The sequence below is a fragment of the Salvia splendens genome, chromosome 11 (assembly GCF_004379255.2).
Source record: "Salvia splendens isolate huo1 chromosome 11, SspV2, whole genome shotgun sequence".
In the NCBI taxonomy this organism is placed as follows: domain Eukaryota; kingdom Viridiplantae; phylum Streptophyta; class Magnoliopsida; order Lamiales; family Lamiaceae; genus Salvia; species Salvia splendens.
In genome coordinates this window covers 3,682,344-3,705,878 of record NC_056042.1, presented here as the reverse complement: position 1 = coordinate 3,705,878, position 23,535 = coordinate 3,682,344, and the positions used below count along the sequence as shown (strand labels likewise).

The window sequence follows — 23,535 nt, the reverse complement described above, 5'->3', positions numbered from 1 at the left end:
ACTGGCAGAAAGAATTATGTTTTAGGGCGGTGACTCTTGTGTGTGTCAACTGGCCAGGAGGGTATCTAGACTTAGTCATGTCGTTGGGTCTATGCCTAAAACATATTGTCAACAAAAAAACCTCAACTCACTTCTACTGTCTAGTATAGTGGAGTAAGGGTCGATCCCACAGAGATGGATGTATGCGTGTGCAATTGTGAAGACATCTTGGAAGGGTTGGTTTGTTACCATGCTTTATGGGGTTGAGATTAAAACTAGGCATGAAATGAAATGGTACCTATTCCTAAACTGACCAATAGGTGAAAATGAGACCTATACCCCTCCTAACAAGTAGGTCAAAGTGGGCTCTAAATGATGCATGTTAAAAGAAATTAAAGTTCGTGTGTAAGAAAAGCTGAAAGTGCAAGTACAAAAGGGAATAAAAGGACATGTTGGCAGACTGTCTGTTGGGTGCGCAAAAAAACTGAAAAAGTGCAAGTACAAAAGAAAAAAAACAACTAAAGCAATACAAGTGGTCTCATTCTTTGATTGTGACATTATATTCTTCACCAAGCTAAACTAACAAGATCTAACAAACTCCATTTATGAATGCCCAAGCTTGAAAATTCGTAAATGCAATATTTAACTTGAAATCGAGAACGAAAGTAAAGAAAACTGAGATTTACGCAAACTGGTCAACATGACAGAGTGACAGAAACAAGCATAAACGAATTCCATTCATTTTTTAGAAGAAATGACTGATTGAAACTTAGAGAAACTTGAAGAAACACTAGGTCTAACTTGACTGGGCATATTCAAGTTCAAAAACAACAGAAATCCACATAAACTACCAGATCTATCTAGTTGGGCAGCTTAAACTCAAGACAAGTTGAAACACAAAATAAAATCACAATAAACTTCATTGCATTCAAGATTATCACCCAAAAGATGTTTCAACTAAAGTGGCTACAAGAATCCAAGTTAAATGCAAACAAAACAAGTACTTAAGCTAAGAAATCTTAAAAAAACAAAGCAAGTAAAAGATTGTTTGGCTCATCGGAAACTAAAACTGGAAGAACTTCTGGAACAACGGCGGCTGTAATGAATCGGGCATGATGCTTCTCGCCGGCAGGTGGCTGGAATCTTCAAGTCAGGCTGCTGGATTTAGAGAGTGGAACTAAGAGCTAATGGAGCTATTATCCTCAAAATGTGATCCCTTTTTCTTTATGTTCAACTCCTATTTATAGGGTGGCTTACCCTAATTTCTAGGGTAACCACTTCATGCAAAATGACAATTTTGCCCCTCTTTAGATAGTGATTGTTCCAAGCAAGTCATTCCTTCTCGTGTCCAGCTCCATGGCATCCATCCTGGCCAGTTTGCACCTTTTTCTGCTCATACTTGCCAGTTTGCACTTTTCTGCTCATACTGGCCAGTTTGCACCTTTTCTGCATTTTTTACTCGAATTCCTTCTGACCCATTTTCTCCTGACTTGTACCTTATCCTGCACATTTTAGCAACTATTTTTGCAGATATTTCCAATTAAGCACATTATACTGACCAGTAACCAAGGCCTAAAACGAGACTTATCAAACTGCTCACACTTAACACATACTTGTCCTCAAGTATGAAGAAACAAGTAAAAAAAACAGATAAGTCAAGTTTGAAAGCGTGGTTACCCCTCCTGACCGACCTAAGACTCTAAAACTTAAAAGACTCTTCAACACATAGATGACTCACAGAAAACATAAAACAAGAAAACGGACAAAAGCTGGGTTCACTCAGTCACTCATAAAAACACATAAACACATTACATAGGCTATATTTTCAATCAATCCTCCTCCTTGGGTTGAATCAATCCGGATGTAAACAACTTCGAATTTCTGCCACCCCCTTTTCCAGTTAGTCTATCCGCTTGTCAAGATCGCCACTCTTATTAGCCAAAAGCTGGGTTCACTCAGTCACTCATTATTCACCAGAAATGTTAGGACTATTATCTCATATTTGCTAAACCACAATGCTTCGAGCTTAGATCTCACAAGTAGCACCTAAGGGTCTTACAAGGGTTGTAATGGGGCTAGGGGGTTATGATGTATGTGTTAGGTCCTACGGGCTCTAAGTTCAAAATTATTTTTATTATAAGAAACGGATGATGCATATATGATCAGGACCATTGGCAAGGAAACTTCTCGATCAGGTTTCAAGTCTCTTCTTCTTCGCTCAACCAGCTGGTTAATAGGATCCGTGAACATTTTGTCCTTATTTGTACTCTTTGCCATTTTTTTTGGGACCAGCTGTAGACTCCAAGCCAGTTTCATTCTTCCTTTATTTCTTGACTTCACTTCTTTTTATTTTCTTTTTGGGACCACGTGTATGTCTCGGTTGTTTTCTTCATTTTCTGTTCTCGAAGATGGATAGGGTGAGGTACCACCGACTGCTGCTGCTGCAAGGCCGCTTGTATCAGGCGATTTATCTCCCGGGACGTATAGGCCCTCACCTCTTCGCTAATTCATCGGCGTATGTCATCAGCACCCCCACCACTACCACCACCACTAGCCATTTTGGATATACTGATAGAAACATAGAGAGAGAAACTCGTTAAAACAAGTGGTGCGAATGAAATAAAGTTCAACGAGCCGTATATATAGAGTTTTTTTTTTAAAAAATAAAAAATAAAAATTGGGATGTCCCGCGGGACGCCCGTCGTGGTACCGCAATGGCGGACGTCGCCGATGAACGTCTCCAGAAGGCCGCGGATATGCGGACGTCCGCATCCGCCTCTCACACGTTTAATGGAGGACATCTCGCGTGGACATCCGCCACGCCGGTCGGACGTCCGCTGGGAAATCCACCATTGCGGATGCTCTAAGAGTGTCCACAATAGTGGAACAGTCACGCCTCAACCACAAAAAACTTGTCTATCTGGTCATCACAGCCACGCATCAGCCACATAAAACTTGTCCAGCCACGTCCAGCTACGCCACAACCACGCCTCACGTTTTTTCTAATTGTTGGTATATTTTAATTGGACTAGAACAAAATTAATTGGACAAAAATAATTTGAGATTGAAATGGAATGAAAAAAATGAATTGGAAATATGTATTTTATAGATAAAAAGTAAAAAATTAAAAAATATCGAATTTGACCGTTGTCCTCCCACCCGACGAAGCCGTGCCCTCGGCTATCAAAGGACCGTCGCGACGGTCCTATTATGGTTACTCTAACTACATAGCATATTCTGTTTAGATCATTTTAGTTCATCCGTGATTCACTCACTTTTAGAGCATCCACAATAGGGACGGATGTCCCGACGGATATCCCAAAACACCTCCTACCACGTCATAAGACATCTCACAGCACTGTCACGTCATAAAGACATCCTACTGCACAATAGCCGACATCCCCAAGGACACCCCGACGGACATCCCAATAATAAAAATTCACAAATTCACAAATATGCAATTTTACGGAATTAAAATTTCGACACGAAAATGGGGAAAATGCAACCATTTTATTTTTAAAAAAACATACATAATTAAATAAAAAAAATACATAGTTAAAAAAATTACATAGTTCAAATTTAAAAAAACATCCCAAAGCTTCGACACACGTGGCCCCCGCCTCACTTCGCGTCGTCCCCTTGGCCAGACCCGCCGTCACTCCCGGGCAGGGGTGCGAGACCCAACTCACGTCTCATACTGTCGATGACCCCCTTCAACATCTCCTTGTATAAGGGGTTAGTCGCCTCCCGCCACTTTTCTATGGTGTCGAGTAAAGTATGATTATGCTGCATGCGCGTGAGGTGGGTGAGTTCGGCATTGTCCTGGCTAGGAGGTGCCGATTGGACCTCGTGGGACCCGCCGGTGCTTCCCCTAGCCGTCCGCATCGCGGTCTTTTGCCCAATCGGGCGACCGCGGCGGGAGAACGATGGAGGGGTCGGGATCTCTGCGGCGGCTTCGGGGAGGTCGTGGGAACCGGCACTGCTGCTGTACTCGCCGGAGGAGTTGAGCTTCGCCCGCTTCGGCCAACAAGCTTCAACACCCGCACGAAACTTGGTGGAATCCTGCAGCACAAGATAGACATCCCAATATTTGAAGACGTCGAACTTCTTCTTCTTGTCGATGAACTACTGCATTGACAAACTCTTCACATCCTCCATGGACATGACGCTGGTTGTCGTGCGGACGTTGTTTTCGTAGATGCTGGTAAATCGGGTGAGCGATCTCCTCAGCCGCTCCCACTGTTTCCGGCATTGCTCTCCATCGTGAGGCTTCTCACCTGTCGGGTTGAATTTGATGTAGTTCTGGCTAATGCGCCACCACATCCTGTTGATGTCTGGTTAGCCCCGATGTAGGGATCATCGACTATACTCATCCAGGCCTTTGCCAGGGCGACGCACTCCGCCTCGCTACAGGCGGTCCTCTTTCCCTCGCCGGCCTCCTCCTCATCTCCCTCGTCCGCCGTCGCCCCTCGTTGATTTGGACACGCGAGGACTCACTAGTGCCCTTGCCCCTCTTCTTTGACTTCCCTATCGCCGATGGTATCAAACTGGGAGACTCTCTGACCGGAGATATCCCCAACTCCTCCAAAGAGAAAGTCTCAATGCCGGTGAACTGAGTCTCAAGTGGAGTACTCTGGGAATCACTAGACAATAAATCCATGTAGGGGCGATACACATTGTCCCCAGGCGATTGGGGGGGCCCCCACTTTGCTACCCCCGCAGCAGTAGGCATGCCCTGCATCATACCGGGCATCATTCCCCCCATCACGGGCATCATTTGGGGCACCATCCCTCCACTCCCCCCGGGCATCACCATCCCTCCACTCCTCCCGGGCATTTGGGGCACCGTCCCTCCACTCCCCCCGGACATTTGGGGCACCATCCAAGGGCACATATTATAGTACCCGCCCATCATCGCCGGCATTTGGGGCATCATCGCCGCCATTCCGGGCATCATTTGGGGCATCCCTGCAGTTCCGCCGGTGTTTCCCCCACCTTCAACGGGGAACGTCGGCGTTTGTGACTCGCTCGTGGTGGGAGAATCACTGTCATGCTCCATTTATCTTCACAACAAAATGAAAGTAGAGAGAGAAACTCGTCAATACAAGTGGTGCGAATGAAATGAAGTGCAACGAGTCGTATATATAGAGTTTTTTTAAAAAATATATAAAAAACTTGGATATCCTCCGAGATGTTCGCCGTTACACCGAATAGAGGACGTCACGACAGACGTCCGCACAAACGTCTGCTGAAACCGACGGATGACCTCTCGTCCGTCGCCGACGTCCGCGTCCGCGTCCGCCGTTTTTGACGCAATAGCGGACGTCCGAGACGGATGACCGGCACGCCGATCAGACGTCTGCCCCGACGTCCGCTATTGTGGATGCTCTTATTTTAATGGCAGGTGGACCACACATATTTACTAATTCATTCTACTCACATTTTTAGTGTTTTTTACACCCACTTTCCTTTGTATTTCTTACTAATTCATTCTACTCACATTTTTAGTGTTTTTTCCACCCACTTTCCTTTGTATTTCTTACTAATTCATTCTACTCACATTTTTAGTGTTTTTTCCACCCACTTTCCTTTGTATTTCTTAAAATTCGTGTCAACTCAAATGTGATTCCTAATGTCGGGTAGAATGAGTAATATTTTTTTATTAAATCATGCTAAAATCGAAGGTTGACATCAAATAAACTTCAAAATGTATATTAATGTCCAAAACAAGTGCTTAAACAGCATCCAACATAAATAACAATGATATGCGAGATTCAACTTAAACTTAAGTAAAAGTAACTAAAACAAAAATGTAATTATTGTTTATACTCCTAATAGCAATGGTAAGCCTAAAAATGGTTGAACGGTGGCCAACATGACTAACTCCCCCTCCTCCAAGCATGGAGGCCGAGAGCTCCGTGGTTAGGGCTGGGAAAAAATATCGAAAAAATGATATATCGCTCGTATCGTATTGAAAACATCGAAAAATTATCGAATTTTTGATATATCGTAATTTTCGATACGATACGATATCGTATCGTAAGTTTTCGATACGATAACGATATGAATTTCCTTATATCGCGATATATCGTTTTATATCGTATATACGATATATATCGTATATATCTAAGAAATTCAATACATATTAAAATTTAAAATTATAAATATATATAAATCCATTTAATTGTACTTGGTTGTGTTGTATTTTTATTATGGAGATAAGAACACTATTAATTTTATTGTGTTGAAGTTTTATTAATTTTTGTGTGAATTTTAAGTTTTGAAATTATAATTTTCGATATACAGGTATTCGATACGATATCGATATTTTGATATATCGTACCGAAATTCGATATATCGATATATCGAATTTCGGTACGATATATCGAAATATTGATACGATAACGATATTGATATTATCCATATCGAAAGTTCGATATATCGAAATTCGATATATCGAAACTTTCGATACGATAAAGATATGAAATTCTTTCATATCGATATTTTCGATACGATATACAATACAACGTTTTCGATACGATATCTCGTATCGACCTACCCCTATCCGTGGTGGTGTGTGAGACTTTGGTTGATGAGTAACTGAAGAGAGGATTTTTGCACGTGTGTCGTGTGCACGTGTTCCTCCTTTCAACAAGATTTATAATTTTCCCACTATTGTAACAAATATTACGAAGTATAAGCGGCAAGAGCGGGGTCGAACCACAGAGACTAGGGACCTACTCGAGATTGTTTCTACGACACAATTGGAAAAGTGATCGGTTGCTGCCACGCAACGAGAGGGTTGAGTTTTAACTACTAGACCTGGGAAATTAAACCTAATCTATTCTATCTACTGGGTCCAGAGAATGGAAATTGCTTGAAATATAAATGCATGCATGATTCGAAACTGAATTTAACTTTGGAACATTCACTGAATTTCCTGGGTCAAGCAAATAAGTTTCCTAAAACAGTCAGACAACAGATCGTAAGAAAAGCAGCAGAACAGATTTCCCTAAATAGCTACTGACAAGAAAGCTGCAACTAACAAACTAAAGCAGATCTTATTCTAACTACCAGCAAACTTCATCTTCTTCATGAATCCAACGGGAAATACAGAACAAAATAGAGCATTAAACACCATGAAAACAGAGCAATCTCAGATCTAAATTTAAACATGAAATTAAAGCCTAAACTAACAGATCTAAGCTACTGGGTCTAGCAGATGCGAGATCGAACAGTAAACAACCATAATCATGCAAAATAGAAACAGAGAACTTCAGATCCACCAGCACAGATTCAGATCCACCACAATCCAACATTGAAAACGAAACGTAAACACGAAATTCAAGCTAGAACTACCAGATCTACTCTCCTGGGTCAAGCAGAAAGCGGAATAAACACATAGTAACCTTGCATGCATCACCTAAACTAACAGATCTCAGAAATCGAGCACGTGAATAACTAGATCTCAACCTCTAAACTACTGGAAATCACGGATCTAAACATCTAAGCCACTAATTGCGAAAAGCATCCAAGAAACATGAGTAATTAGCATCATCAACGTGAAAATAAACACCAAAGCTTCATAAAACTAAAAATAGGTCGAGATCCAAAGGCGGAGTCGTCAATTCCTCCGATGAAACTCGAGATCCAACTACATCGTCTCAAAAGCAGTAAAGAAAGCAAGGATCCAACGTCGGAGTCGTCAATTCCACCGTCGAAACCATTGAATTAAGCTAAGAGAGCAGTGGCGTTAAGCGCCTATGAGAGTTTCCTACCTAACTACGAGAATGATAGCGTTAAGCGCTACCGAGAACTTCCTACCTAACTACATTAGCGTTCAGCGCTCCCTTCTTCATTCATGTTGGTCCCTTTATATAGGGAGGCTTCGAGCTCGAATCCCTAGGGTATGCTCTTCATGATTTGACTTTTGTACCCTTAAAATAGGATATTTTAAATCTGCTCCTTTCTTCACTTTTTCTGCTCCATTTTCCCGCCCCGGGTAATTTGTGTGCGTTCCTGGGTCCGACAGATTTTTCACGCACCTGCTCTCCTGATAATTCTCTTTGACCTAGCGGATTTCCGACACTTTTTACTCTTTTTCTGCTCATTTTGCATCTGCTCGATCAATTTGCAGCATCTACTTGACCTAGCAAATATCTGCACACTTGATCTCAAATTTGCCCATTATCTCCCTAAAAAAACATGTAATATCACTAAAATCAATGCATGAAACGAGCCTTATCAGTAACGATTCAAGAGCGCCCCTTAGGTGAGTCCCTATTATAGTATGGCTTTGCTCCAATCCCTAGGGAAGCTCCTCTCTTTTATATGACTTATGTGTCTTTCCCAATGAATTTTCTAGAATCCTACTTCTTTTAGGTTTCGTGCATGCCATCTTTGAGTAATGAAGAGCGACATCATATATCATATTTTATCCCTTTTTTTACACTAACTGACTTGTTTTTGCATTATCCTCTTAATAAAGATAAAATTGTGACCACAAATCAATGCATCAAAAACGTCTTACCATGGTACACTTGACACAATTACATTTAATACATAAAATAATCTTTAAAAAACGTAGTATGTACTATGTACCACATATAGCTTATATTCAAATCTTTAATAAATAATTAACTCATTATCAAGGAGCAAGTTGTAAGCATTTCCCTCTCTGAAAAATTGAAAAAAAAATGAATATATAATAAAAAATGCCTAGATTGAAAAGAAATAAACAGAATATTAAATAAAAGAGTAGAAAATTCTAAAAATTTTAGTTAAAAAGTGAAGATATTTTGTAGACAAATATATAGAATATGAAAAATAGGCTAAAAGTTCTAGAACATATATCATATGTATATACTTGTGTGTTGTAATCATTTTGTTGAAGTGGTTGAAAATTTAGCTGAAAGAGAGACTAAGCCCTTTCTCCCTATAAACAGCGGTATGCAAAGAAGAACTCTTCTGGTGTAGTAACATACCAATTTCTTCAACTTCATTAGCAGCTATTTCGAAAGGAACATGCACAAATACCTTCTGCCCTTTTTGAGTGGTATTCTGCAAGTTTTCAAGGCATTAGCAAAAATATCAAGTGATGGTTTCTGCTACATCAAGACAATTCCTATGCACAATTGAAATACTAGAAATGCAAAAAATGTATAAGTTACATATACAAGGAGTATAACATCAATAATTTCTAGATACCTCTTGAACCTCTTCGGCAGCATTATAGGCTTTAGTGGGTAGCCCAAGCCCTCTTGGTTGGACATCAATAATAACCAACACTGGAGTGAGGACATAGCTGAAACAACATGAAATGTGATTTAGCATTGAGTTTGCACAGACACACTAAATAAGTCCCTACATCCGACCAATAAAGGAAGCCGAATAAGTAGAAACGAGTGCTAGCATCGACAAAAAGAACATACTATTAAATTGAGAGGAATCTTTTTAACATACTATGTCTTTAATGAGATCATGAACAACACAAGGCCAACAACTAACCAGCAGATAGAAATATTTCTCATAAATCAGTCTAAAAGAAAAGAGAACAATATGAGAAAGAGATCTTACTCATTGAAAATGGCATGTACACATAGGTCATTATCCTTTAGGTTTGGGCCAGTGCTATACCAGCCAACAACATGATCTTTGGCTGACATGAGATTAATGAGTTGGATTAGATGCTAAACTTTGAAATATTGAAAAAAAAAGTCATGAAAATAACAAACCATTTAGTATTCTAAACATGGAAAACATTGATTCAAAGTAGTTGCAGATTCAAGTCCCCTTCATCTTCTTCGAAAGACACTGCTTAAATCAATCAGGTCAATACGTTACATAAAATTTTTTATTTTTTATTTAAAAAAAGAAGAAGAAGAAGAAGAATATTTGAACTCACAACCTGCGTAGCTGCAAGTAACTTTCTATTTTATTTTTCTTTACCTTTTCAATCTAAATATGTTAACTTTTTGAACAAAAATGTAATGATATTACTTAATCAGATTTAAAACATTTATTATGAAGATGCGTATGATTATTATTTTCTAGTAGATTAAGTAAATTTAAAAATGAAACTATTTCAATAAAATAGAAAAAGAGAAATAAGAATATAAAGAAAATAATTTGGCCATCTTGTATTGTGAAACAATCAATATAGACTTTATATACGAAGTATTTTATATTTTAAAATACTAATTAAAATACATGATACATCCTAATATTATTAACTTTACATTTTAAAATAATTAAAATATATGCATAAAACTTATATGCCAGTATGTTAATACTTATATTAGTATTAGATTTTTTTGAAAAAAAGTTAACGTAATAATTTAGATTAAAACTAATGGAGAGAAAAAGAAAAAATAAAGTGGAGAATAGAGAAAGTGTAAAGGTTATACTACTAGAAATAGATTTTCCTTTTCTATAAATATGATCCATTTGTCTACTTTATAGTAGTGTATTAGGAGATGTAGTATAAATTGTAATAGACGATTCCTTCCGCAATTCGATTGGAGTAGGTTTTGTGTTATACTCCATCTAACTTATTTGTGCTAAATCAAAATATTACTACTTGCAATCTAACTCTGAAACTAAACTTCTTTTAGCAAAATCTTCTGAATCGTAAAGTCTTTGATTATATTTTAGTGTACATATTTAAATTTGGTTTTGATTGTCATATTTCCATATTTCTTTCTTCAACTGGAATTATCTCCTTTCTCTATATTCTACTACTATCATAACTTCTTTTCAGTTTTGTCATTGCTACATTTCTTAGATTGGTATGCAAATATCTAGAACAAGCTAAATTTTTTTATAAAAGAGTTATCGATTCCATTCATTCTTTAAGTTTATTATGAGTACAAGTGATGGATTGGAGCATGCAATAACGGTTATAATTGATTCCATCAATGCTGAAAGAGGTCTACAATGTTGAAGGTTGCAATATCCTTAATTCGATCAGTAAATCTAACGAATAAGAGATCTCACAATTCCAATGTAAATTCATTTAGGCCAATTTTCATCCACTTTAAAACTTGTAACATAACCATATTAAATTTCAACATATAGCATACCATAAAAATTCATGTTATTAAATAGCATAATATGTCGATATAATAAGAGTTCAATCAAAACATATACTACATGCCACATTGCAAGTAAACTACACAGTTGACACTAAATATTTATATATACCAAAAGCATGCTAGTGATCAGCAAAGATGCAGCGCTATTGTCAATCAGTCAAAAGTTAGTATGCAAAAATAGTCCTTCCGTCTCATGTTACTTGCACAAAGTTCCTTTTTAGCTTGTCACAAAGTGCTTACATTTTTAGTTGAAGTTAGAATTAATGTATTTAATTAATATACCGTATTAAGTTAAAAGCTCATTTATTAAATGATGTCTCGTTACACTTCAAATTCTAATTTAATTACACTTAAAAATCAATCTTAAATTTACGGCCTAAAATGAAAAGTGCAAGTAACATGGGACGGAGGGAGTAGTACTAATGATAGGTAAGTACTTAATTTCTATATTAGGTTTTGAATAATACTCCTAATTAAGGCATATGATAGTTTTTTAGCGATAGGCGCAAATAACTTGCGAGCCCAATAACAAAACAGCCCAAAATATGTAGCCCATTAAATATTAGGTTTTTATTCAATTCTTGAATCCTTATTTTTCTTCCTTTTTCATTCCACCATTAACGGACGGCAAACAAGTAGCCGCAGGAACAATGGTATTTCCCTGAATCACACACTAAGGCCATCCGCAATGGGCGGACGATGGCACGCCCGATGGCGCGCATCGTCCGCGCCATCGATCGTCCGCGCCCATTGCGGATACGGACGATAGGTCGCGGACGATCGTCGCGGCCGATACTAAGGGCGCGGAGGATGGCGCGCCCGATGCCTATCGTCCGCGCCATCGTCCGCCCCATTGTGGCGTACACGGACGATGGCTGCGGACGATAGGCATCGGGCGCGCCATCGTCCTCCCCATTGTGGCGTACACGGACGATAGGTCGCGGACGATGGCACGCGGTTTGGTTGTTTTATAAATAGAGTTCATTCGTTTTACATTTCATTTCACAATTTCACTTTCGAAACTTACATTTACATAATTACTACGAAATGGCTTCAAGTCCAAATAGTCCTATGTTTAGTGGAGATGCGCGTTGGCCGGGTACAGAACCCGGCCAATATCGTTCGTTCGACACCAACGCCCAATACGATCCCGATTTCAGTACGGACTCGTATGGGTTATTTACTCGTTATTAATTGTTAGTTGAAAACATTTAAATCAATTAAACAAATAAATAAAATGATGATGTGGCGCGCCATAGGGCGCGCCTTAGGGCGCGCCTTAGGGCGCCCCACTGCAGGTGGGGAGGTAGGAGGATAAAACTGCTGACGTGGCGCGCCATAGGGCGCGCCTTAGGGCGCCCCATTGCTAATGCCCTAATCACATTGAATTTATCCAATTGCTGTTGCATTTCACTACTGTTTATCGATTTTTGACCTTTAATTTGTGCTGCAGGTCAAGTACTCGACAGAGCCCGATAACATCACTAAATGTAGGTTTATGGTGCTTTATTCTGCTTTGTTTTATGTCTGTAGTTGTTTGCTGATTTTTTCATGGTTGTATTTTTGTTGCAGCCTGCAAAGCTCGGGGATCCGATCTCAGAGTTCATTTCAAAGTAACTTGTCTTGTTTTAGTGATTATTAGAGATTTAGGCTTGTATTATTTTGTTTGGAATTGGAGATGAAGTATTGAGACCAACGGTACTTTTTATGAGTGATTATTAGAGATTTAGGCTTGTACTATTTTGTTTGGAATTGGAGATGAAGTATAGAGACCAACTGTACTTTTTATGAGGGGATGCCAAAATATTTAATTTGGGATTGTATAATCTCTTTTTAACTTAAATAATACACAACCAAATTTTCTCATTTTTTAATTTGAAACCAAATTTTGGAAACAGTCACTATTTCACTTAGGTGATTGCAATGTTTATCTAAAATGTGTTGAATTCGAGCTATTTGTTACTAGTATTTAGTAGTCTGGACTCTAAGCTGTCCTAGGACCTTATATGCTCAACCTGATGATAAAAGCAGGGATCTATTGCCATTTGTGAATTGGTCTCTCGTAACCGCCAGGGATAAAAGTTGTGCAATGTTATTGGGTGAACCACTTTCCGTTTTTTGATGATTTGATGGTTCAGTAAACAATGCTACTTGTATAATGATTGAAGTAGATTGTTGAGTTATATGTATTGTTCCTAGTCATGTTGCTTGTAAAGATTCTATGCTACATTTCTTGAGATTCTGATGAAGTAACTAAGTATCATAATTTCATGTTTTCAGAACACTCGTGAGACAGCGCATGCCATCAGAAAGTTACCTCTGGTGAAGGCTAAGAGATACTTGGAAGATGTGCTTGCCCACAAACAGGCCATTCCCTTCACCCGTTTCTGTGGTGGTGTTGGGCGAACTGCTCAGGCCAAGAACCGCCATTCAAATGGACAGGGTCGTTGGCCAGTGAAATCTGCCAATTTTATCTTGGATTTGCTCAAGAATGCTGAAAGTAACGCTGAGGTACATATGCTTCTCCTTAGTCATGATTTTCTCCCTTTTCTAGTGCCTATGTTTAATGGTTAATTTTCAACAGGTGAAAGGTTTGGATTTGGATGCACTATTCATTTCTCACATTCAGGTTAACCAGGCCGCTAAGCAAAGGCGTCGCACATACCGTGCCCATGGAAGGATTAACCGTATGATTGCATATCATTCTATTCTTTTCCTTTCATAACTATAAGTTTATGGCTATACTAATATGGCCTTATTATTCTCAGCCTACATGTCGTCACCATGCCATATCGAGTTGATTTTGTCAGAGAAGGAAGAATCTGTTAAAAAGGAGGTAAAAATCTATCTTTTGAGTTCTAGAATGTCTACCTCAATTTAATTAATATAGTATTATATCAGAATACAGTCCTTACCAAGAATGTTGTTTCTTGTAGGCCGAATCGCAGTTGGCAACCAGCAAACCAAGGAAGTCTTGAGCTATTGAAAGTTTTTTTTTTTGGTCTCTACTTTGTTGTGAACAAATTTCTATTTCTATGTCTTGGATTCATAGATTAATCACATTTTCTCATCTGTTTGATATTTTGATTTTTATCGTTTGTCTATATTTCGATCATGTGCAATAATACTCCTTAGTGAAAAAGTGAATGTGGTACTTAGATTGGTAGTTACTAGATATATTGTTAGAATTTGACTACACATTTTGTTGAAACTTGAAAGCAAGAATAATAATTAGACAATACAGCAAATGTTAGTGATGTACATTTAGTAAGTGGTCGATAGCCATTACAAAACTCTTCTTCGTTGTCTTCAGACATAACACGTTCAAGAAACAGAAATGCTAGCCTCTTATGCTCTGATCTTCTCGAGATTTTCTGACACGGTTTTCATCTGTGGCCGGGCATCCGGGTTGCCCTCTGTGCATGCTAGGGCTACATGGAACGCTCCGAGCACTTCCTTCTTGGCTTGTACCTCTTGGAGCAACAAAGGGTCCACCATGTCCGACAACGGGCTCTCCTCGTCGAACCCCTTTCTCACCCATTTTACTATGTCTAGAATATCCATAGAGGCCAAGCTAGTCGGAGAGATCTCCGGAGACTTCCCAGTAAGTAGCTCAATTAGCACTACTCCGAATGAGTAGACATCCCATTTTTGTGTAGGACGGGCACCAGGGATCCGGGCCTCCGGTGAACGGTAGTTGTTGACCTTTTCTAGTTGGGGGGGTTTGAGATAAGGAAGGGCGCTTCCGATGAAGCCACCGGAGGAGGAGGGGTTGTTCCCGGTGATGGTGATGAGTCGGTTGAGGCCAAAATCAGATATGTAAGGCTGGTAGTTGTTGTCTAGGAGGATGTTTGATGGCTTCACATCCGCGTGGACAAATTTCCTCGGGGTGCATTCGTGGAGATAGGCAAGACCACGTGCTGCCCCCTTCGCGATTTTCAGTCGGATCGACCATGATAATGAGGACAACTGCTGCCCTGCCTTCCCTGTAAGTAGTAGTAGAATCAGAACACACGATTTTAAATGAAACATTTGGTAGTGTGCTGTGCTAAAGAGTTCAACATTGTATTTGCAGAAACAAAGTAGTTTCAACCAACTAGAAATCTTGACACTTATATCTAACTGAAAAACATTGTTGGTTCCTAGTCACGATCACTCTACCTAAACTATCTAGGATCTCCGACAAGAGAGAGAAATTCACACCCCCACCCTAACCACCAAGCAATCATTCACACATCTATGAAGAAAGCATATAGTATCACATATGGCGACAAATTCTTCCTAAACGCAAGATCATGTGACCTTAAGTCCTAAGTACACAAAACATCGTCTACAACGAAGAAGCATGGACATTACCGCGAAGAGCAGAAGCCAAGCTACCATTCGAGATGAAATCGCTGATGAGAAGCTTCTCTTCGGGTGCCCAATAATACGCCCTCAATTTCACCACATTCGGATGCTTCACCCTCCCAATCGCCTGCACCTCCGCCACAAACTCCTTATACCGTTGCTCGCCTCCTTCCCCCAACCTCCTAACCGCCACCGGCACTCCATTCCCAAGCACAACCTTGTACACTATCCCCAAACCACTCTTACCCAACACATAAGCTGATGCCCTCAAAAGCTCATCCAACTCAAAGTTAAACCCTTTGTCAATGGCCACAAGATCACCCTCTCCACCACTGCCACTGCCCTTTTCCGACTCCACCTCTGAGTCATTACTAGGGAAACCCCCAAATACAATGCAAGGAAAAGCACAACACCCAGCGTGCTCATCTCCCCCGAGCTTCCCTTTCCCGGTGCAACTACAACCACGAGAATCCTTCCTCTTCCAATACACATAAACCACAACCAAACCCACAACCGCCACTCCCACTGCATCAGCCACCGATATCAGTATGATCATCCCTGGCCTCAGCCCCTTTCGCCCCCCAACCCCGTCGTTACCCACCAAACCATACTCAACACTATCCGAACTAGTACTATTCTTGCAAGACCTCTGCAGAGGGAAGCCACACAAACTAGGATTATCCAAGAATGCAGTTGGCCCTTGATTTGAAAACGACCCCGTTTGAGGAATCTCACCACTCAGATCATTTCCTCTAAGATCAAAGCTCACTGTCAATGGCAAATTACCCAAACCATTGGGAATTTTCCCTCCAAAATGATTGTAAGACAAATTCAATGTCCCAGACAAAGACTTCAACTCTCCCATATCATCCGGAATCGAGCCATTGAACTCATTCCCGGATAAATCAAGCTGCTCGAGGTTAGCCAGCTCCGGAAAAATCCCCACCGGAATCTCGCCGGAAAACCTGTTTTTTGCAAGAATCAACCGCCGCAGCTGCCGGCAGTTCTGCAAGAACTTCGGCAGCTGCCCGGAAAGCGAATTATTCGAAAAATCAAGAATCCGCAAACGAGGGATGCTGCATATAGAGGGAGGCAAAGAGCCGGAGAGATTATTCCCATAGAGGAAAATGCTGTGGAGAGAGGAGGCATTGAACAATTGATCAGGAATTGCGCCGTTGAAATTGTTGCCGTGCAAATTGAGGCGCCGGAGATAATTCAAGCTGCCGAGCTCCGACGGAATGTAGGCCCGGAAATTCTTTCCGGCGAGGGAAATTCCGACCACGCGCGGATCGTCCGAGGCGGAGACGTTTGCGCACGTGATTCCCGTCCAGCGGCACGGCGTGGCATCGTTCTCGTTCCAATCGGAAAATAATGCGGCGGCGGAGGCGGCGGATTTTAGAGAGAGAAGAGACAGGCCATCGGGGTTTAAGGATAAAACGCGCAGACAAAAATTTAGTAGTAGTACCAAGAATGCTGACAAATGCAGCTTCTGTAACAACATTGTACAATCAAGAGAGAGAGATAAAGAGCAAAAAGCAATGATTTTTCGGCCCCTTTCAAAACCAGAAAATGAACAGAAAAGCACCCATTTTTTCTTTCCTCTCTATCTCGCGCGAAATAAATGGAAGGATGGTTCAAGAATCGATTTTTAGGGAGAATAAACAAAGGACTTTTGTCGTTTGGCTCTCAATTTTGAGAATTTTTGCCTTTGAAGACACTACTCCATATTTTAAAGGGAAAGCGCAACTTTGGCTGCCGCACTTTACACGAAGCTTTAACTGAGAAGAGAAAAGAAGGTCGAATAGAAATGGAGTTAGCGACGTGGGAGTTGGGGATTTATGAGAAAAAGACTTGAGCAGGAGAAGGGGGCGTGTCGCTCGGGCCCACGCCGCGCCCACCGAGTGTGAGGCCTTCTTTCTCTCACATCATTGAGAGAGGTGAGAGAGATCATAGAAGCATTGCAGCAAGATCTGTCCATCCGTTGTCAACTGCGCTACGCCCTTGCGGGCGGGAAGCATGAATATATGAGAAGTAGAGATAAAGCAAGACGTCTTTTAAAGCATCTACGACGGCGGCCATCCGCCGGGACGTTCGACCGGCGTGCTAGACGTCCGCCATTACGCAGCATGGAGGCGGACGTTAGTGCAAAAGAGTGGGCTTGTTAATTGGGTTCCATACTTATGTTAATGATGTTTTTTTAGTAAAGATAAATTAAGAAAAATTATATATACAAAATACCCTTCAAATTTAAATTTGGATAAGACAAATTTAATTTGATTAGGGAACATCATTAATTACATATATCTATGACTAATTTAACCCTATTCTTATTAATTTATATTGTTTAAAAAATATGTAGTAATTGAATTTATTATTAAAAATATTCACCTTTATTAATATATTCATAATAAAATTTTAGATAGAATAATTATTCATGGTATTTTATTAATGAATAATTATTTATTCATTTTATTTAAACAATCACAATGTGAAAATAAATATATTATTCCATTTTCTACAAAGTAAAAATTGAGCTAAATACTGTTTTGTTTGTAAATTCTATTTTATTATGTCATATATATTTTCAAAACCATTGGCATTTTACTATTAATTTCAACTTTTAATTTCACAAGTATTTAAATATTAGGTCAACTGCAACGCCGTCTCTTATCCGTCCCTTAACTGTCTCTTAAATTACTATTCTTGGGTCTCACTGTACTTTTTACTTCATCTCTTAACTAAGGGACAGAACATGCAACCCTCTGTCTCTTATCCGTCTCTTAACCATCTCTTAAATTACTATTCATTCATTTTCATTTTTATTTCTAACAAATTCAATTAATAAAAAACACACTTCATTAAATAAAATAAAATTACAACATAAAATAAAAATACAACTTAAAATTAAAAAAAACACATAATTAAAATCCTAAAAAAATAAAAATTACATAATTTAAAATACAATTTTATAGAAAATAAAAAAAAACTACTCCGCCGGCGAATCATCCCCCGAAGGCGGTGGAGGTGCACTGAAGCCACCTGGAGGCGGAATACCAAGTTGTCTTGCCATTAACTCAATTCCGGCAAGATAGGCTTGGTATTGGGGAGGCGTCATGCGGGAAGTGTCCGCCATTGTGACGGTCATGTACATGGACATTAGGGAGTTCGAGGGTGCCCCCGAGCCCGAGCCCGCCTGGCTTGATTCGGCTCGGCCCCTCCTCCCTCTAGCCGCATTCGTCGCATTTTTTCCTTGCGGCCGACGGCGCCCACGGGAGGACCCCCCGGCATCGTCTGTCGTGCCCTCAACCTCCTGCGAGGAAAACTCTTGTGCGGCGCTGCCCGAACCGCCCTCACTAGACGAGTATTGGTCACCCGCCGTGTGCTTCATGCGCTTCGAGGTCGAGCCCGAGCTGGACCAGACACCGTCGGCCCACCTTTCCTCGTCTTTGACGACCTCCCAAACATCGACATGTTTGAATTGTTTGGTGGTGTCGTCGAAGTAGACTCGCAAAGCCGACCTCAAAATGTCGGCCCACGTGGCTCCGCTTTGGTAATGAGCCGCTTCACTCTTGTAGATGGCGCAAAATTTTTTGACCTCTCTGTCGACTCGATCAAAGTGAGTGCGGAGCATCTTAAATGTGCGGCGGGACCCCTTCGGCTTAATCTCGTGGTAGGTCTCGGTGACCTTTTCCTAGAAGCACTTCCAAGATTGTTGATTCCCGACGATGGAATCGTGCGAGACGCTGATCCAGGCGTTGTACACAACCAGCGTTTCCTTGGGGCTGTACGGATGTCGGCCTAGATTCTCCTTCTCCTCGTCCGCCTCCGCCCTGGAGCCTCCACCGCCTCGGCCTCCTTCCGGAGTGGGTTCAACCGAATAATCCTCCCGAATATGGGATAATCCCTGCGAATACCTCGGGGCGGAGGGACGGGCGTATGCATCCACATCAAAATGGGGTGGTTGGTACTGCCCCGGCGTCGACGAACCCTGGCTGCCCGGCCTCGACGAACCGGAACCACCACCCAGGACATTGTACATGCCCCCCCAGCCGCCGAACGCGTTGATGTCAAACCCGTCGGAGCCGCCACCGCCAGAGTTTCTGTCGCCGGACATTTTGTGATGAGAGGTTAGATGAAAATTGGAGATGAAATGAAGATGATTTGGGATGAATAGATGTGTATTTGTGTGTGAAATGAGGATGAATTATGAGTATTTATAGAGTAAAAAAATATTAAAAATAAAAAAGAAAAAACGGTCGAAAAAACGGGCCGGGGACGAGACGGGACGCTGCAACGCGTCTCGCCGCCGTCTCGTCCCGGCGTGACGGGTTACGAGCCACCCGCATGACGCGTTGCTGGTGGCCTGAAGATATGAGAAGTGGAGATAAAGCAAGACGTCTTTTAAAGCATCCACGACGGCGACCGTCTGCCGGGACGTTCGACCGTTCCGGTCGTCCGCCTTTACGCAAAATGGAGGCAGACGCGAATGTCCGCTATTAGTGCAAAAGAGTGGGCTTGTTAATTGGGTTCCATAATTATGTTAATGATGATTTTTTTAGTAAAGATAAATTAACAAGAATTGTATATACAAAAACCCTTCAAATTTAAATTTGGATAAGACAAATTTAATTTGATTTGGGAGCATCATTAATTACATATATCTATGACTAATTTAACCCTATTCTTATTAATTTATATTGTTTAAAAAATATGTAGTAATTGAATTTATTATTAAAAATATTCACCTTTATTAATATATTCATAATAAAATTTTAGATAGAATAATTATTCATGGTATTTTATTAATGAATAATTATTTATTCATTTTATTTAAACTATCACAATGATGTGAAAATAAATATATTATTCCATTTTCTACAAAGAAAAAATTGAGCTAAATACTGTTTTGTTTGTAAATTCTATTTTATTATGTCATATATATTTTCAAAACCATTGGCATTTGACTATTAATTTCAACTTTTAATTTCGCAAGTATTTACATATTAGTTGATTTTTCAAAGGGGAATAAATTATTAGTTTACAAAATAAATAAAAAAACGTGCCATTTAAATTCTTTAATATTATATTTATTTGTCATAAACATTTTTTATATTTTATAAAGAATTTTTTTCTAATATTTGTTTATTTTATATAGAATAATATATATACATTGATAAGATATCATATATTGAAATCTTATGTAATTAAGAAACTTTAAATATTGAATTATTTTATGTGGATGTATGACATTGCTATAAATATTAATTAATCATATAATATAGGTCATTCGATAATGGTAGATTGTTGGACTCAAGCACATATAATACAATCTTCTAATGTATAGCTATATTGTTAGGGGCGGAAAGAAACACATTATATTACCTTTGTAGCGCATTTAATTGGAGTACAATTTAAAAAGGAAATAAACGTAAACTGCAAAAACACAAAGTTTTGGATAGCCCTTCGTTTTGGATAATCGAAATTTGCATTAAATTGCATGGTAATTCCTTAGTTTCATTATGGTGTAGTATGAGTTAATATAGGATGTAGGTAGTTGTCTAAAATTCAACATAACAAATAAATTTCTAAGTTACCAAATACTACTGAACTTGTACCTTTGAGTTCTATAACTTTATTTTAGGCAAAGGTGCCAAAAATCTTCCATGTGAAAGTTTTCCTACAAAGATGGAACAGGAGAAAGAGATGAAGTCTCTCCCCATATCCTATTTTGATTGGTCACTAAATTTGTGAGACCCCCACCAAAATTTCAGACATCATTGACCTATTATAAATTATTTTTATCAGTGACACAAATTAAAATACAATGAATAAAACATCAAAACATCTAAAAAATGTCTAGAAATCTAAAATTTTGATAAGATATAATTCAATTACTAATGCAAATTTTTTTATCAACTATAGCTCATATACTTGCATTCACCTTGTGTTCTAAATTTCTAACAGAGTCACCTTCATAATTGTACATTATTATATCATATGATATGCGATTAGTGATAATGATTTCCCTAGTACACAAAATCAGTTAGAAAATGTGGAAGCAACATACAATCATTAGCTTGATAGCAAAGATAATCCTCATTTGTACTCAATATATATGTAAATGAGAGGACTGGACATTTATTTGTAACACACCCCATTGAATTAGATACCAAGCAAAGCCTTCCATTTTGCCTTATTTTACTCCCATTATTATATTGTGTGTGTGTGTGAGAGAGAGAGAAGGAGAAGTTGTCAGGTCGAGCCTGATTGGGCCTATCGGGCCGAGCATTCATTTTATTTTGGGCTTGGAGATTAAAGTTGTTCTTATTTAAGCCCAAAACCATCTAGGCTAATTCCAATTTTAACCGCTGGTGAATTAGGTTTTTTGCTTTTTATCTCAACTCGCAAATTACCTTGGTCTCTCTCACTCTAAAAACACGTCGTTTGAATTCTCCCAAACACACAATTTCCGGTCTCTTCACTACCGCCATTACTGAAAATTTTGAGCTACAGTTACCTTTTTTCTGTGTTCCAAATCTTTCGGCTCACAATTTCACTGTAATTTGTTCGATTCTAGCTATGGCGAGTATAGGAAGTTCGTCTCCTCGATCTTCATCCGACAATTACTACAAGAGAAAAGGCGCTAAGCGGCGCCATGAGATCTCAAAGTGATCTGCAATTACTGCGCGCGCCTTTTCAAATTTAGGGCAGACGAAAAGGAATTCGGTAATCTCAAAAGTTATTTCGACGATAAGTACTGCTGCAAAATCCGCAATGAGGAATCTGAAGAAGAAGAAGAAGAAGAAGAAGAAGAGGAATCTGAAGAAGAAGACTCTTCACTAGGAAGCAAGCACAGGTACGCGTGCAGTGAGGTATCTGCCTACTCCTATAAAATTGCTAGAAAAATGATGGCGAGATTCATCTGTGCCGCCTCACTCCCTTTCGAAATCGCCGAGAGCGAGCCGTTTGAAAAGCTCATTAAATACTGTAATCCCCTAGGTCAAAAAGTTCCAAGTGTTGAAATCATTCGTGAAATTGCGAAGCTCGTTAGGGAGTCCTTGTTAGTGCTGAAAAAGGATTTAGTTAAATTGTCGAATAAAGTTTCGATTTGTTGCGATGTTTGAAGGAATGAGTTGGAATGGCAGTTTGTGAGAGTCACGTGTCATTGGGTGGACGAATCGTGGACGATTCAGAAGAGATTAATTGCATTTAGGGTTTTGTACGAACGCACATGCACCCCAGCCGAGATTGCTGAGGAAATGCAGAAAACGTTGCAAAACTATGGTTTGGATTCCAAAGTTTTTTCAATTTCTTTTGATAATCAGACTGCTAGCACACATAGTTTAGAAGCACTTAGTGATGCTCTCCAACCATCTATTTGTGCTGATTTTTTATATGCTAGATGTTTGAACAATATTCTGACTATGTGTGTTCAAGATGCATTGAGTGCTTTTGAGAAGGAATTTACCCTTATCAGAAACGCAGCGAGCCGATAGTATGCTGATACCTCTTTACGTCGAAAATGGGCGGCATTTTGCAAGAAAAAATGGTTGGTTCCAAGATGTTTTATAATAGATTATCCAGGGTGTTGGATCTATCTTATAGAATGATGAATGGATGCTATGAATATAGAGATTATCCAGGGTGTTGGGATCTATTGTTAACCCAATATTTTGGTTGGAACTGTGAAACCCAACTTTTGTTTTTTGTAACACATTCAAGTATATTTGATCTTCTAAAAGTTTAGGCACTACTAAAAACCAATGTAAAAATTGTTGGTTCTGTTTATAAAGTGATAGTAGTGGTATAAAAAACCAAGTTTCCTTTTTGAGGAAAAAACCCCCACTAAATCTGAATAATCAAATTTCCATCCAATTTTCTTCTTTTCTTCTGTTTCCTTTCTTGGTAGATTCCTGAAAAGGATAAACTTGTTCTATATAAATATTCACAATTTTTTTTACTATTTCATTACTAGATTGTTTTGTATAGAGTCGGAAAAACCGATCTTAACTTTTGTTAATTACTAGCACTTTAACCCAAAAAAGAGGAAACTTTGCAAACAGTGTTTGTTTGAACACGATGACATAGTGTATATAGTGCTGACTGCTGAAGA

The 23,535-nt window shown here is 39.5% G+C and overlaps 3 protein-coding genes and 1 non-coding gene across 4 annotated transcripts; 2 read left to right on the top strand and 2 right to left on the bottom strand.

Annotated features, from left to right (window-relative positions):
- Positions 1-3,600: 3,600 nt before the first annotated feature.
- LOC121756104 (BUB3-interacting and GLEBS motif-containing protein ZNF207-like) lies at positions 3,601-5,038 on the bottom strand. Its single transcript, XM_042151562.1, has 3 exons — positions 4,612-5,038; positions 4,257-4,447; positions 3,601-4,041 (listed from the first exon to the last, which is right to left on the bottom strand). The coding sequence occupies exons 1-3, from the start codon at positions 5,036-5,038 to the stop codon at positions 3,601-3,603; spliced, it is 1,059 nt and encodes a 352-aa protein (XP_042007496.1).
- Positions 5,039-11,693: 6,655 nt separating this feature from the next.
- On the top strand, positions 11,694-14,153 carry LOC121753701 (60S ribosomal protein L17-2-like). The gene is made up of 7 exons (XM_042148942.1): positions 11,694-11,725; positions 12,526-12,562; positions 12,645-12,685; positions 13,353-13,583; positions 13,657-13,759; positions 13,841-13,908; positions 14,009-14,153. The coding sequence occupies exons 1-7, from the start codon at positions 11,723-11,725 to the stop codon at positions 14,048-14,050; spliced, it is 525 nt and encodes a 174-aa protein (XP_042004876.1). The 5' UTR covers positions 11,694-11,722; the 3' UTR covers positions 14,051-14,153.
- LOC121756664 lies at positions 13,094-13,227 on the top strand. Its single transcript, XR_006041042.1, has one exon. It is a non-coding gene; the product is annotated as a small nucleolar RNA snoR74 (small nucleolar RNA).
- A 124-nt stretch (positions 14,154-14,277) lies between the features above and the next one.
- On the bottom strand, positions 14,278-17,237 carry LOC121753700 (receptor protein kinase-like protein ZAR1). The gene is made up of 2 exons (XM_042148940.1): positions 15,429-17,237; positions 14,278-15,058 (listed from the first exon to the last, which is right to left on the bottom strand). Exons 1-2 carry the CDS (start codon positions 16,921-16,923, stop codon positions 14,421-14,423), a joined length of 2,133 nt encoding a protein of 710 aa, XP_042004874.1. The 5' UTR covers positions 16,924-17,237; the 3' UTR covers positions 14,278-14,420.
- Positions 17,238-23,535: the final 6,298 nt, after the last annotated feature.

Bases quoted from the DNA above. Each gene is read 5' to 3' on its own strand.
- LOC121756104 (XM_042151562.1), bottom strand. From the start codon at position 5,038: ATGGAGCATGACAGTGATTCTCCCACCACGAGCGAGTCACAAACGCCG. The intron at 4,448-4,611 runs GTACTCCACTTG...CAAATCAACGAG, and splicing joins ATTGTCTAGTGATTCCCAGA to GGGCGACGGCGGACGAGGGA. The intron at 4,042-4,256 runs GTGAGAAGCCTC...CTTGTGCTGCAG, and splicing joins CATCAAATTCAACCCGACAG to GATTCCACCAAGTTTCGTGC.
- LOC121753701 (XM_042148942.1), top strand. The intron at 12,563-12,644 runs GTAGGTTTATGG...TTTTTGTTGCAG, and splicing joins GCCCGATAACATCACTAAAT to CCTGCAAAGCTCGGGGATCC. The intron at 12,686-13,352 runs GTAACTTGTCTT...TCATGTTTTCAG, and splicing joins ATCTCAGAGTTCATTTCAAA to AACACTCGTGAGACAGCGCA.
- LOC121753700 (XM_042148940.1), bottom strand. From the start codon at position 16,923: ATGTTGTTACAGAAGCTGCATTTGTCAGCATTCTTGGTACTACTACTA. The intron at 15,059-15,428 runs GTAATGTCCATG...TACTACTTACAG, and splicing joins CTTGGCTTCTGCTCTTCGCG to GGAAGGCAGGGCAGCAGTTG.